This window comes from Centrocercus urophasianus, unplaced genomic scaffold (assembly GCF_019232065.1).
Source record: "Centrocercus urophasianus isolate 14NV4802_14NV808 unplaced genomic scaffold, USGS_Curo_1.0 seq_9, whole genome shotgun sequence".
NCBI lineage: Eukaryota > Metazoa > Chordata > Aves > Galliformes > Phasianidae > Centrocercus > Centrocercus urophasianus.
The window spans coordinates 14,066,963-14,081,322 of record NW_024885532.1 but is presented as its reverse complement, the minus strand read 5'-3'; the positions used below and the strand labels follow the sequence as shown (position 1 = coordinate 14,081,322).

At 38.0% G+C, this 14,360-nt stretch overlaps 1 protein-coding gene across 7 annotated transcripts in view; it reads right to left on the bottom strand.

The window, feature by feature from the left end:
- The window catches only part of PCDH9 (protocadherin 9), a 703,877-nt gene that overhangs the window by 395,696 nt on the left and 293,821 nt on the right, over positions 1–14,360 (bottom strand). The window contains exon 5 of one of the 7 annotated variants that reach the window (XM_042838943.1): positions 8,752–8,765. The exons of the other annotated variants lie outside the window; for them this stretch is intronic. Coding sequence (XP_042694877.1) covers positions 8,752–8,765 — 14 coding nt within the window. The remainder of the gene's footprint in view (positions 1–8,751; positions 8,766–14,360) is intronic. 7 annotated transcript variants of the gene reach the window in all.

Sequence of the window (14,360 nt, the reverse complement as noted above, 5' to 3'; positions counted from 1 at the left end):
ATATCTTAGGTCTCTTCAAGAGAGTTCCCAAAGTAGTTTACTCGCATTTGTATGATATCCTAAACTGGTCAACTTCCTTATATCATTATTATTATTATTACTATTACTATTACTATTACTATTATCATTATTATTATTATTATTAGTATTATGAGGGGAGTAAGGCGAGAAGGAAATGGAAAATACTGCAAAGGCAGACACACAGTCTATAATTGACTTTTCCATCTTACGTAATCATGTTAATGCAATAGTCTGTGAACTGTCCTCCAGTTGTGTCATTTTACTACAGACAGAGCCTAACTTGAAGGTTGGCACTTCAGCATCTATCATTTTGCTCTCATTTAGAGAGATGCATAAACTTACTTGCTGCAACTTGATCTTGCCATAATTTAAGTTTCATTTTGAACACTGTTATGATTTGAAACATAGCATATTCACCTTGAAGACACAAGTTTAACTCATTTAAACGAGCAGTCAAATCCACAAAAAACACCATTTTGAACATCATTTTGTACTCCTTGTGAGCTATTTGAGACACTGAAAATTACAAAATTTGGTATTCTGGATATTTTTTCTGCAGTGGAAGTGCTAATTTAATAACTTTACAAAAGAATACAAGTCCAAGTTTACGAATTAAATCATAGAATCATAAAATGATTCCTGGGTTGAAAACCAAGATCATCTAGTTTCAACTCCTCTGCTGTGGGCAGGGTCACCAATCACTAGACCAGGCTGCCCAGAGCCACATTCAGCCTGGCCTTGAATGCCTCCAGGGATGGGGCATCCACAACCTCCTTGGCAACCTGTTGCAGTGTGACATTCCAATGTGACACCACCCTCCGAGTGAAAAAAAATTCCTCCTAATATCTAACCTAAGCCTCCCCTGTCAGTTTAAAACCATTCCCCCTTGTCCTATCACTATCAACCCACATAAACAGCCATTCCCTCTCCTGTTTGTATGCTTCCTTTAAGTACTGGAAGCCCATAATGAGATCTCCTCCAAGCTAAACAAGCCTGGTTCCCTTCATAGAAGAGGTGCTCCAGCCTTATAAATAAGAAAACTTACAAGTCTGCTTAAAAAAAAAAAAAAAAAAAAAAAATTATTTCTTCACACACACATGTAGATAGGTTGAAATATTATTGGTAATCACTGTATTTTACTCATCAAGAGGCACAAACGCATGTAACATGTAATACATACAGATTTCAATTCAACTGAGTATAAGATGGCTGTGAAAGGCAAGCTTAGCAATGCACTGTGTTCTCCCCTCCATAAGCATTCCGCTGTCACCAATGTGGCTCATACTCAAGCTATGCAAAACTGACTCATGAAAAACATTGCTAAAAAGCACATCATAATGTTAAACACTTACTATCTTGTGGGTCTGCTTTACTAGATGTCCCGGGCCACGTAAGACATGCAATCTGTGGGTTAGACATGCCTGGCTTAGACCATGAAGGTTATAGAACTATTATGTTGTTCATTTCTATGGTAGATAGCTTGAAAATACAGAGAAACAAAATAGGATTCTTCATTTCCCTCTTTTTGCCTAAGACAATTGCATAAAACTAGGACAGCCCAGGGATGATACTGTTCCATGCCTCAGTTTCATACTAAGTATCCACAAACAGCCTTTTCATTACTTAAACTCCAGAAAAAATATAAAAATCATTCACATGATTAGTCTATTTTATTAATAACTTTCATAAATATCAGTTGTGCAAGTTCTATATTACATTTATATTTATTGCCCTGTTGAAAATCCAGTATTCCCTAATATGATACAAAATTCTCTGATGTAATATTGCAGTTGATAATACACCAACAAATTTGATTCTTTTATGATCTCCAAAATCGAATGCAACTTTTATTTCAATGAAATGTAGTATCACAGAATCACAGAGTCACAGAACTGTAGGGGTTGGAAGGGACCTCCAGAGATCATCGAGTCCAATCCCTCTGCCAAAGCAGGTTCCCGACACCAGGTCGCATAGGTAGGCATCCAGGCAGGTCTTGAACATCTCCAGAGAAGGAGACTACACATAGTATTATCTTAAGAACATATTAGCACACAAATGACTTCAGATTCTGTTTTTCCATGACATTTACTTATGTCCAATTTTGCAAAGATAAGTTGCACGTAGTGCTATGATAAAGCTTCTACATTTAGTTAAAAGAATCCTCTAAATTCTGAATTCAAGAAAATAATTAAAAAATAGAATGCTGAATCTAAAATAAAATTTATCAGTTTTGCACAGTAGAAAATAATTATATAGTTGTAAAGTCTAAGAGAAACTCTGAAGACCATACTAGATGTTAGACAGGGAAGAGGCATTTGTTGATTATTCATTTTTTTAATTACGTACATTTCTCACAGTATTAAAAATAACTGCTTCAGTAGTGTTGTACAAAGACCTTCTAGTGAATAATATTAACTATTCCCCTAACTGTTTTAAATCCCCAAAGAAATTCTAATCACAAAGTCTACCAAAAATCTTTTTTTTTCGTGCAGAAAGCTTTAATTCAAAGTGTTGAGTGGAGCAAATAAACAGAAGGGAAATTATCTTTTTACTCATTATGGTGGTGTTAGGACATGGGAGAATGGCCTTTAAATTAGAAGAGTGGAGATTTAGGTTAGATGTTAGGAAGAAACTCTTTACCCAGAGGGTGGTGAGGCATTGGAACAGGTTGTCCAGAGAAGCTGTGGATGCCCCATACCAACATATGTTAAAGGCCAGGTTGGGTGGGGCCCTGAGCAGCCTGGTCTGGTGAGTGGCAATCCTACCCATGACAAGGAGATTGAAAATAGATGATTTTTAAAATTTGTTTCAATCTTTGTGATCCCTGAACATCAGGGGGTTGGAAACTAGATAATAATTATTGTCCTTTTCAACTCAGGCCATTCTATGATTCTATGATTCTAAGTTATTCTGTGTTTCTATTATAAAAAGCAGTCCGCCCTATGCTCTCTCTTGTATGCACTTATCTATTTGTTTCTCTTTGGATGAGGAGAAGAAAGAAATCAAATTCCTGGCTTCCAGTTCCATGAAGGAAAACTTCAGTACTTAGAATCATAGAATCACAAGGTTGGAAAGAATCTACAAGAACATCTAGTCCAACCAACCTCCCATCACCCTTACTACCACTATGCTACTAAACCATATGTTGTAGCACTTCATCCAGACACCTCTTGAACACCACCAGGGATGATGGATGGTAGGACATTCCAGTGCCTGACCACTCTCTGACAGATTTTTTTTCCTTATATCAAATCTAAATCTCCTCTGATACAACTTGTTTCCTCAGGTCCTCTTTGCTACCTGGAAGAAGAAGCCTAATCCTCCTCATCACAACCTCCCTTCAAGAAGTTGTAGTGAGTGATGAGATCTCCCCTGAGCCTCCTCTTCTCCAGACTGAACAATCCCAGCTCTCTGAGCTGCTCCTTATAAGACGAGTCCTCCAGACCTCTCACCAGTTTTGTTGCCCTTGTCTGGACATAATCCAGGGCCTCAATGTCTTTCTTGTAGTGAGGGGCCCAAAACGAAACACAGTACTTGAGATGCGGCCTCGCCAGTGCTGAGTACAGGGGGATGATCACCTCCCTGCTCCTGCTGGCTACACTATTTCTAATGCAGGCCAGGATGCCATTGGCCCTCTTGGCCACCTGGGCACACTGTTGGCTCATGTTCAGCTGAGCATTAACCAACACCCCCAGGTCCCTTTCCTCTTCACAGTCATCTAGCCACTCATCCCCAAGCCTATAGTGCTGCATGGGGTTATCGTGACAGAGTGCAGGACCTGGCACTTGGCCTTGTTGAACCTCGTCCCATTCACCTTAGCCTAGTGATTCAGCCTAACCAGATCCCTCTGAAGGGCCTCCCTACTCTCAGGCAGATTGACACAGCCTCCCAACGTGGAGTCATCTGCAAACTTACTGAAGGTACACTCAATCCCCTCATCTAGGTCATCAGTAAAGATATTAAACAAGATGGGCCCCAGTACCAAGCCCTGGGGGACACCACTTGTAACAGGTCGCCAACTGGACTTAACTCCATTCATCACTACCTGCTGGGCATGGTCCTCTAACCGGTTCTTTATCCAGAGAAGAGTATACATGTAGTATACATGTCCAGGCCACGGGCAGCCAGTTTCCGCAGAAGGATACTGTGAGTGACCACGTCAAAGGCTTTGCTGAAGCCTAGGTAGACTACATCAACAGCCTTTCCCTCAACTAACAGTTGGGTCACCCAGTCACAGAAGGAGATGAGGTTGGTCAAGGACAACCTACCTTTCATGAACCCATGCTGGCTGGGCCTGATTCCCTGGGTGCCACACATGCACATTAAACACACTTGAAATCAAACTACAAAATTTGATCTGAAGATCTATTTTAAACTGCCACATGGAAGTTTTTGGCTGTGTTTTGTATTGGTTTTGTCTAGTTCTGCCTTTAATAACTACTGGTTAGTGACTCAAAGTTCACATGGGACTTTGAGCAACCTGGTCTAGAGGGAGATGTCCCTGCGTGTAGCAGGAGGGTTGGAACTAGATGATCTTAAAAGTCCCTCCCAACCCAAGCCATCTTATGATTCTGAACTCTTTTGTTACTGCTTCAGCATCCAATTACAGGAAAAAAAAAAAAAAAAAAAAAAAAACCACCACAATTTTAACAAGTACAGCTTTTTACAATGTTAGCCACACACTAATTTAATATTCTGTCTGTGCAGTGATTCTCTCACTATTAGAGTTCAACAGGAAGGTGCTACAGTGTGTCTTTAGCTCAAAGTTTCCCACTGTGTCTCCCATGACAACCATGCTCCTCTGAAAACAAACTGTACCACTAGGCATCAAGAGCAGTAGAGGAATCTTCATTCTTCCTTCCATTGACTTCACTGTAAAAAATGGGCTTCAGCACCTCCTGAACTAAGTGGGAAATCTTAAATTAGCTTTTTCTTACAAATTCCTATACATAAATGAATCAATAGTTGCATTATTTACGTTCATAAATATGTGTTGCATCACTGTACACTGATAAGCAAAGCTAAATGTGACTACCCAATTCATTTGTTCTAGTAGAAATCTTCAGATATCATAAAAAATGAAAATACAACCAACAAACCAGAGTAAAAGGGTGGATACCAACAAAATTAAGCATTTGCCATTCACTAAACTACTGGGTTTAGCACATATTTGCTAACCCCAGCTGAAGATTTTTTAGAAGTTGTTTTTTGTTTTGTTTTGGTTTGATTTTTTTTCCATGCTTTATAAACTTTCAACAAGGTTTATATTATCTCAGACTGTGCTGCCACCAGAAAGACAGCCCTCACTTCCTTTTCTTTTGCTGGGCACACCCTTCACTATGTCAATACTTAAATGATGTATCTGACCAGTTATGTCAGTTCCTTGAACTGAATAAAAACTCGACCTGCCTTCCCAAATTATTATTTTTCCCTGAACTGCTGAACAGCCACTGGTGCTGACACAAAAGAGGTGGCAGGAACAGACAGCTGGAGGCAGGGAAAAGAGCACAACTTGCCTTTTTGGCAGTAGTGTGGTCAAAACTGATGCTGAGAGATCAAAGAGAAAGCTAGAATATTATATGACAGGAGCTATATCTCATTCTGTATTCTTCTCCTGAACTGGAATAGCATGAGATGAACACAAATTCCCATTAGAACTAGTTTTATTATACAGTCAGCTATCACCAGTGCTTTCCCACTATCTGGAACAATGATCTGATGATTAACAGTATTGCAAGTTAGGCTATCATTCCACCAGGGACACACTGAACAGGACTTTTCAAAACTTAGGAAAATGAGTTCTTTAAAAGAATCAGCAGCCACAGAACCAGAAGCCTTGGTCAATAGCATCTGCCAACGTAGCCATTTTTTTTCTGCTTCTTTAGGCTAAAGACCAAAAGCATTCATTTCTTGCTGAATTTGTTTTTCTGTGTGACATTAGAGCTAAATGAGCCTCTGCCATTGGATGAGCTGTACCTATGTGATATTAGAGCTTCTGCTGTACAAATGTACAAGTTCTCTTGTTCTGATCCCTTTTCCAACTGAAACAGATCCAGTAATCTTCATGTTACATGGAAACTAGCCTCAGCAGAGAAAGTACCCTCTATGGCACTTCTAGGAAGAGTGACACCATTGTTAGACGTTACTAAATCCTCAGATCTGCAGTTTCTTCCAAGTCCATGAATTTAAAAAGAGTTCCTTGTAACAGAAGGCTTACTATTTGATATTTTTCACTTGAATGTATGCCATCTCACCTTGCAGCCCTATTGGTAACTACGGTGAAAACAGTGGTATCATATTTGTTCACTTTTTTGGAGTGGGAAGGTTATTTCTCAGACTCTAACAACCTTCCCACATTGGTACAGCAGGAAAGTTTAGCTTTGCTTTCAATTAAAATGCTGTGGTTTTCAAACTGAGTGAGAAATTTGATAATGTGGAGAGCAAATGTAAAGCCTATAGCTTGCAAATGATGGAGAACTTGCAATCCATCATCTAAAACAAAACCATAAGAACTGTCCTACCATGAAAGATATCTTTCCCAGAACTATTATCCACTGGCATCCTGCACCATTTCACACTGCTACACTGAGAAAATATGAAAGTATTCCTGAGCTGTTCAGAGAATACAAATGCATTTGGTCCTTGATTAATTGCATTAAAACCACAAATGTGAAACCTCCACATGGAGAACTGGGTGAATAGGACACTTTCTTCCTCTTTTATTTTTGTCTTGTTACAAAAATGTCACAATTTTCACTTTTGGGAAAGATGCCAGTAATGCTAAAAGACACAGAAAATGTCCAAGTGTTGGCCAAGAGGAAAGTTGTGCTGTGACAGGCAAGTGCTCCTATAAAGGACACTGGGGGAAAAAAGACAAAGAAAAGATGAAGGTTGAGATTATCAAGGCAATTTTCTTTGTTTTACAGTATTATCTTATAAACCTCTTCTGGTAGTTTTGAGTTCTAACAAAAGAACAATTCTTTACTTTTCCCACTGAAATTAACCTATTTTTCTCCTTTTAATTTCTCTGCATATTACATTATATCACTTCAGACATCTTGGAAATCTGCTTTGTGCATATATGCTGGACTAATGGAATCATAATGCCTTACAAAAAAAAAAATTATTATTTTTTGCTAGTATTAAGAACAAGAATGAGTAACGTCTAAGCCCAAACCAGTACCTTGATTTTGAACTGTCCATACTAGACTACTAAATGTTAAAAACTGACTTAAAAGATTGTAAGAGATCTTATTAAAATTTGTGACTGTTTAATTAACTTTGTATGAATGGAATTCATCTGATATCTGGTTTTACATATATTATAGGCCATTTGAAACTGAAGGATTCCTACATTCCAACTGTACTGTTTGTTAAAAGAGAAGCAGGCACTTACCTTACTTGAGATAATAAAAGTGCAGAAAGTAAAAGTGCATTTTTTTCTCTAAATAGAATCTCTAATTAATTAAATTCAGATTTCTACTTCAATAAGAATGGGAAAGGGGAAAAAAAAAAACAAACAAGTTTTCATAGCATTTATAAGATTCTTCACGGTAAACTATATGAAAATTTGCAAAGCCTTTAAAAAGAGACAACATACCACAAACTACCAACTACTTTAACAAAGTGTTAAATATGACAATGAAATTATTGTTAATACTTTGGAAAATATGTTCAAAAGGGCTCAAAAGGTCAAAGTTTCTCAAATTTGTTGTTTGTTTGTTCGTTCATTTTCCTGAGAAATGATCAGAATTAGAAGTTTATTTTTTAAATGTACTGGTGTATTTTTTCCATATCTGTATGGCTAAAGATGTAACTTGGAGCATATGTGTACTACCAAACTATTATTTGAAATAGCAGAAAAAATATGATGCAGACTGCTTCATACTAATGAAGTTTGCTTATCATTTGACTGATTCAGAAAATAGTAAGAAAAAAATAGGAGACTATGGAAAATGAGTTTTCAGGAAATATATATCATCTGAGAACAATGACCTATGAGTCTAAGTCATTCAATCAGTCAACAGTGGATTTCTGCAGAACTTCAAGGTTTCAGCCTAGATTGATGATCTAGTGCTACAGACAGGATGTCAACAGACAGTAGTGTTGGGAGAAAAGGAGGAAAGAAAGAAAAAGAATGGTATAATAGAAAGAGAACACACACACAAAGAAATCACATGACTTACAGGGCTTTTACATTCAAAATGTGGTGCCAGTTTCTTTAATTTAGAACATGAAACAGACTTTCATCAAATGTGCCTGTTTTATTTATTGCTAAAATAAAATTAACTCCCATCAAATTTGTATCAATTCAAAATAAAGGTGTTACTTACTTAATAGAAAGAAATTACGTATTATGTACACCAAAAGTAATTTACTGAAGATTATGGACAATATCAACACATTGGATTTCTCAAAATCCATAAGATCTGATGAGATTTTTCTGTGTGCACTGTAAGGGCTGGCCGATGTGAATGTTATACTGTCCCCTGTATATAATTTACATGACAATTAGACGAAACCTCTGTCATCTGTGAAGATGTTATAGTTGCACTCATCCTTAAAAAGGTAAGAAAAATAATTCATTAAATTATGGTATGGCTAGTCTCAGCTCAGTCCCTGGAATATGTCTCCCTGGACTCTGTTTTCAGGTACATGAAGATGAAAATGTAATCCAGAATATTCAGAATGAATTTACCAATAGTAAAGTATGCTTGACTAACCTGATACCTCTCATGAAATGACTGGCTACTAAGAACAGTGGATGTAATCTGTCTTGACTTCAGTAAGGCTTTAGGTGCATCCTACATTTTCCTTACTTGGAAGCTAAAGAGACATGGGATAGAAAAATAGTTTTTAGGTGGGATGAAAGCTGCTGCATTATCCATGAAAAAGAAGGCTGGTCACCTGGCTAATAGTAATAACAAGCTGAGTATCCCAATCATCAGTATGTGGTCTCATATAGTTGAATAGCTTAATTTTCAAACTGGACTGTGCAGAATGTATCCTCAAAAAAGTCTGAAGATATGATGAAATCTGGGAAATGCTAGACACAATAAATGGAAGAGACTTGATTCAGAAGAATCAGATAAATATGAGGACTGAGCCAACAGAAAACTCATGAGACTCAGGGAAGGTTGTGGAGCAAATTGTCTTGAGGGAGATCACACAACTGGGGAGATCAGGCCTAGCCAGCATGGGTTCACAAAGGGCAGGTCCTGCTTGACCAACCTGATCTCCTTCTATAATCTAGTGACCGGTCTGGTAGATGAGGGAAAGGCTGTTGATGTAGTCTACCTAGACTTCAGCAAAACCTTTGACACTGTCTCCCACAGCATTCTCTTGCAGAAGTTGGCAGATAATGGATTGGACTGGTACACTCTTGGCTGGATAAGAAACCGGCTGGAAGGCTGGGCCCAGAGAGTGGTAGTGAATGGAGCTAAATCCATCTGGCCACCAGTCATGAGTGGTGTTCCCCAGGGGTCAGTGCTGGGGCCTGTCCTCTTCAATATCTTTATTGATGACCTGGATGAGGGCATTGAGTGCACCCTCAGTGAGTTTGCAGATGACACCAAGTTGGCTGGAAGTGTGGATCTGCCTGGGGGTAGTGAGGCCCTACAGAGGGATCTGGACAGGCTGGATAGCTGGGCTGAAGCCAATGGGATGAGTTTCAGCAAGGCCAAATTCCAGGTCCTGCACTTTGGCTGCAACAACTCCAGGCAATGCTACAGGCTTGGGGCAGAGTGACTGGAAGACTGCATAGAGGAAATGGACCTAGGGGTATTGATTGATGCTCAGCTGAACACAAGCCAGCAGTGTATCTGGGTGGCCAAGAAGGCCAATGGCATCCTGGCTTGCATCAGAAACAGTGTTGCCAGCAGGAAGTAACAGGGAAGTGATTGTCCCCTGTATTCAGCTGTGGTGAGGCCGCACCTCCAGTTTTGGAGCCCCTCACTGCAAGAAAGACATTGAGGCTTCAGGTTCAAACAAGGGTGACAAAGCTGATGCAGGGTCTGGAGCACAGGCCTCATGGGGAGTGGCTGAAGGAGCTGGGAATGTTCAGCCTGGAGAAGAGGAGGCTCAAGGGGAGACCTTATTGCTCTCTATAACTACTGGAAGGGAGGTTGTAGTGAGCTGGGTGTTGGCCTCTTCTCTCGTGTAACTAGTAATAGAACTAAAGGGAATGTCTTCAAGCTGCACCAGGGGAAATTTAGGCTGGACGTCTTCTGAAAGATTGGTGAGGCACTGGAATGGGCTGCCCAGGGAGGTGGGTGGAATCACCGACCCTGGAGGTGTTCAAGGAATGTTTGGATTTTGTGTTGAGGGACATGGTTTAGTGAGTACTATTGGTGATAGGTGGATGGTTGGACTGGATGATCTTGAAAGTCTTTTCCAACCTTGGTGATTCTGTGATTCTGAGACTTATTAAGGAAAAATGCAGTGTTGTAACAAATAACCTCATAAAATCTGGAAAGTGGTTGGCTGAATAACAGACCTTCTAGAAGAGGCCTGTGGTTTATGACTGGTTGAATACACATCTTACTGTGCAAATAATGCATGCGGCATAGAGGACTATATGAAAAACAGCGTAGGTACAAGTTTTTGTTCACCTCTACTCATGGTTCAGAAGAGGTGTTGAAAAACTCAAGAGACTGTAGCAGGTAATGTCAACATCAGTTTACCCTGATTACTATACTGTCCTACACATTGATGTACATTACTGTTACTACACACACATACACACACACTTGAGTCACTGTAGTATGACAATCATATTATTTTAAATGATTTTCAAGGACCAAAGAAAAAACTGTTTTGTCTACATAGCCACTCTTGTTATTTAACACTGAAGTTGTTACAGCATTTTGCACTATGACTTTTTAAAACTAAATGATATGGGAGCATAGGTATTGTAGATGCCATAAAACCATTGACAGTAGCTGAAAATACCACATAATCACATTGACAAGAGGCTTGTAGTTCACATAATAGAGTTTGTATCTCTGTAGGAACTTTTTTTTGGCTGCGGGAGACTGAAGGGAAGGTGAAACAGTGAAGGGGGAGTATAAGATTCATATATCACTGAAGACTAAAAACTGTTTCAGGACTTCTGTTATAAAAATTTATTTTGATTCAGACATTTGTTTGTTGTAGATGGGGATGGGAAAGGATAAAAAAGTCAATGTGACAAACATTTTCCAAGTTTTGAAGTAAAATATGGGTGGCTGATAATCTACAAGATGATTTGGTTTGCCATCATTTGTTTCTATAATTTGTCAAAAGTCTAAGAGCTTGTGGTGGAAGTGAAAAAGTACCAACTTTGGAGAGTGGCAAAATAGCTTCATTTGTCTAATGGTGTATAATTCCAGTAAATAATATTTCCTAATAACACATCAAATGACATTGATGAGAATAGCAATGAGCAGAAGGAGAAATTAGCAAAGAAACTTACCAGGTAGCTTTAAATATTTAAAATGGTAAATTATATAGCTACAAAACAATACAAAGAATGGAAGCAGAAATAGTCCTAAAAATATATAATTGTAGTTGCTGATTTGTTTTTACATGTATGCTTATTTGAACAATATCAATAACATAAAACAAAACATGATGGTACGAAAACATAAGGAAAATTTGAATAATCATGAGAAATTCATGCAACTACAGGTACACTAAGATGCCTTGGCTTGAAGAGCACTCACTGCAAATAGAAGTGAACAAATTCTGAGACAAAAAGGTACAGAAGAGGCATTAAGAAATTGAACAGATGCTTTAAGTTACACAACATCAGGAGGTGTTCAGTCTTTGATAGGCATGAGATGATTTCATATGGAGCTTTGGCGTATTAGAATTCTTTCATTGTGCTCATTTGAAGAACAGAGAATGGGACTACTAGCACAGCTGCCTATAAAAAGATTTTTGCTGTGAAAATCACACAGAAGAGCATCACTTATGACAGCAATAGGTTTGGAATATTTGTAAGAATTATGAAACTGCTGAACTGTCGCATAATGCTGTCATGTAGGAGATTTAATTTGCCTTTGTGAAAATTATAAAAATAACAAAAAGGAGAAATGAATCCAAGGCCAATATATTAATAAGACAAAGAGAATGAAAGGAGGACAGAAGAGTATAAGAAAAGGCTGACTGAACAGTACAGATCATGTAGGTTTTCACAGCTCAGAATTTTTTTAAATGTAATGTTTTTTTCTTAAAGATTATTGAATCAAATAATTGTTTCTGTTTTCAGTTTCTGTAAGTATTTTCTCATTAAAATTGTATTGTTTTCTATATTTTTAAGAGTATCTTTACATGTATCTTCACTAAATTGCAAAGAATTCTAATATAATCAAAAGACCTAAGAAATAAATATCTGGTTCTGAAGCAATGTCAACAAATAAATTATTAGATAGGGTCAGGTAATTTTTCATTTTGCCCTTGTCATTTTCTAAATTCAGTCACTTTATACTTGCCTGAAACTTTCACCTACTTAGTGAAAGGAATTTTTCCTTGCTGGTGCATGAAAGAATAAACAAAAGATACAACTCAAGTATTGAACAGTAGGTGAAAGGAAAAACAAGAGGGTTATTTGATATCAGAAAGGAAACAGAATTTGAAGTAGTTTGGCCAAAAAGCTAAAATCTGTTAATAATCTAAGCTGCTGAGGGAGCGTCATTTCTGATGGTTACTGCACTTGAGCAGTCTGCAGGAAGAGAAAATAAAACTGAACCTGCAATTCATTTGGGAGAGAGCTTGAAATTACCAATATTACTATTTGCAGAATTATTCAAACTGGTCTAACTGAATGCTCTAACGGCATCTCTAAAGATACATGGTCACTGCTTGCTTTGAGTCATGACATTAAAAGGCTTGAATAAATAGCAGGGAGTCATCCTCTTGTTTCTTACTCCAGGATAGGAGTCTGATTTTTATAACAGATAGTTGTCAAAACTCTTCCCTTCCAGTAATGACAAGTCTACTGCCTCCCCGGGTAACCTATTTCCAGATTATGATTCTTAACTACAATTACGGGAAGGAAGTCCTAACTAGAGTTTTCCACACTGAAGGTTAGCCAATTACTTCTTGCTGTGACTACCACAGATACAGAGAAGAGAGCACTCTTTTCCTGTTCACAAGTAGCCTTTTTAATGTTAAACTTTCTGCAGAGAGACAAATGCCACATAAGGCCTGATTTAAAGTGTGATAGGCTCAGTACATAGATTTGGTCCTAATTATGTATTACATGTTTTTTCCATGAGCCATTGTTGCATTTTTCCAGACAGAGGAACAGTATGAATTTCCTTATAGTAGTTGAGGTGAAAAGAAGGAAGCTGTATACACTTGTTACAAACCAAATGCCTGTGTAAAACTGTTGGAGAAACTGGGAATGAGATCTTCAATTGAATAATATTCCCCTGGGATATGCTGTTAGTTTTGGGAGGAAATCTTTTGGAGAGCGTCACAAAAGCTAATGAGGCTCATCTATTGTTCCACTTGCTCACGCTGTAACATTGTTTTCCCATTTTCAGTAAGTACAGGAGATAGCTTGAATGATAATTATTGAACTAGCTAAATTGTAGATGTATTTTTACTTATTGATTTTTTAAATTTGTTTCCAGAACAGTGAAGCACAAGTTATATTTGCAGAGCAAAAAAGAACAGGGAGGGGACTGAAGAAAGAAGGGGAAAAATGCTATCCTGCCCTGTAGATGTTGTTGATAAAATTTATAGCTAAAAATTTAATATGTTTAGGGCCACGATGAAATGCTTATCATCAGCTTGCATTGCCTGTAGTTCCTGCTGATTTCAGCCCGCTCAGCGTATCCTGGTAATGAAATGAAATGGCCTCGTGCCTACAAAATAAAATTCATTTCATTACAGTTCAAGAGGTTTACTTTTTCTTTTCTTTCTTAAAGACTGGAGTCAGGAACATACAGATCACAGTCCTTTATGGGATCCTATTTATTTATTTATTTATTTTAAACTGTGTTTTTCTTCTGGTACTAATAGGATAAGGAATGTCTTAAATTTAAATCTACTAGCATTGACTCCTATGCATCCTTTCCTTAACCCCAGCAGTCTCATGGCTTCTGAGCACATATTTTGAGAAATTTAATTCAAAATAAATGTCACCATTGGTTGGGTAATATATTGCCTTCTTTTCTCTCAGTTCCTCTTTACTGACTCATTTACCCTTAGTCAACCAAGATGATTCCTGCTTAATAATTATTTAAAGGTTGTAGAACCTGATCGAGGATCCATTGTCACTGGACCTCTGCTGAAGGAAAAAAAAAAAAACAGCAACAACAACAACAACAACAAACCAAAAAAAAACCACC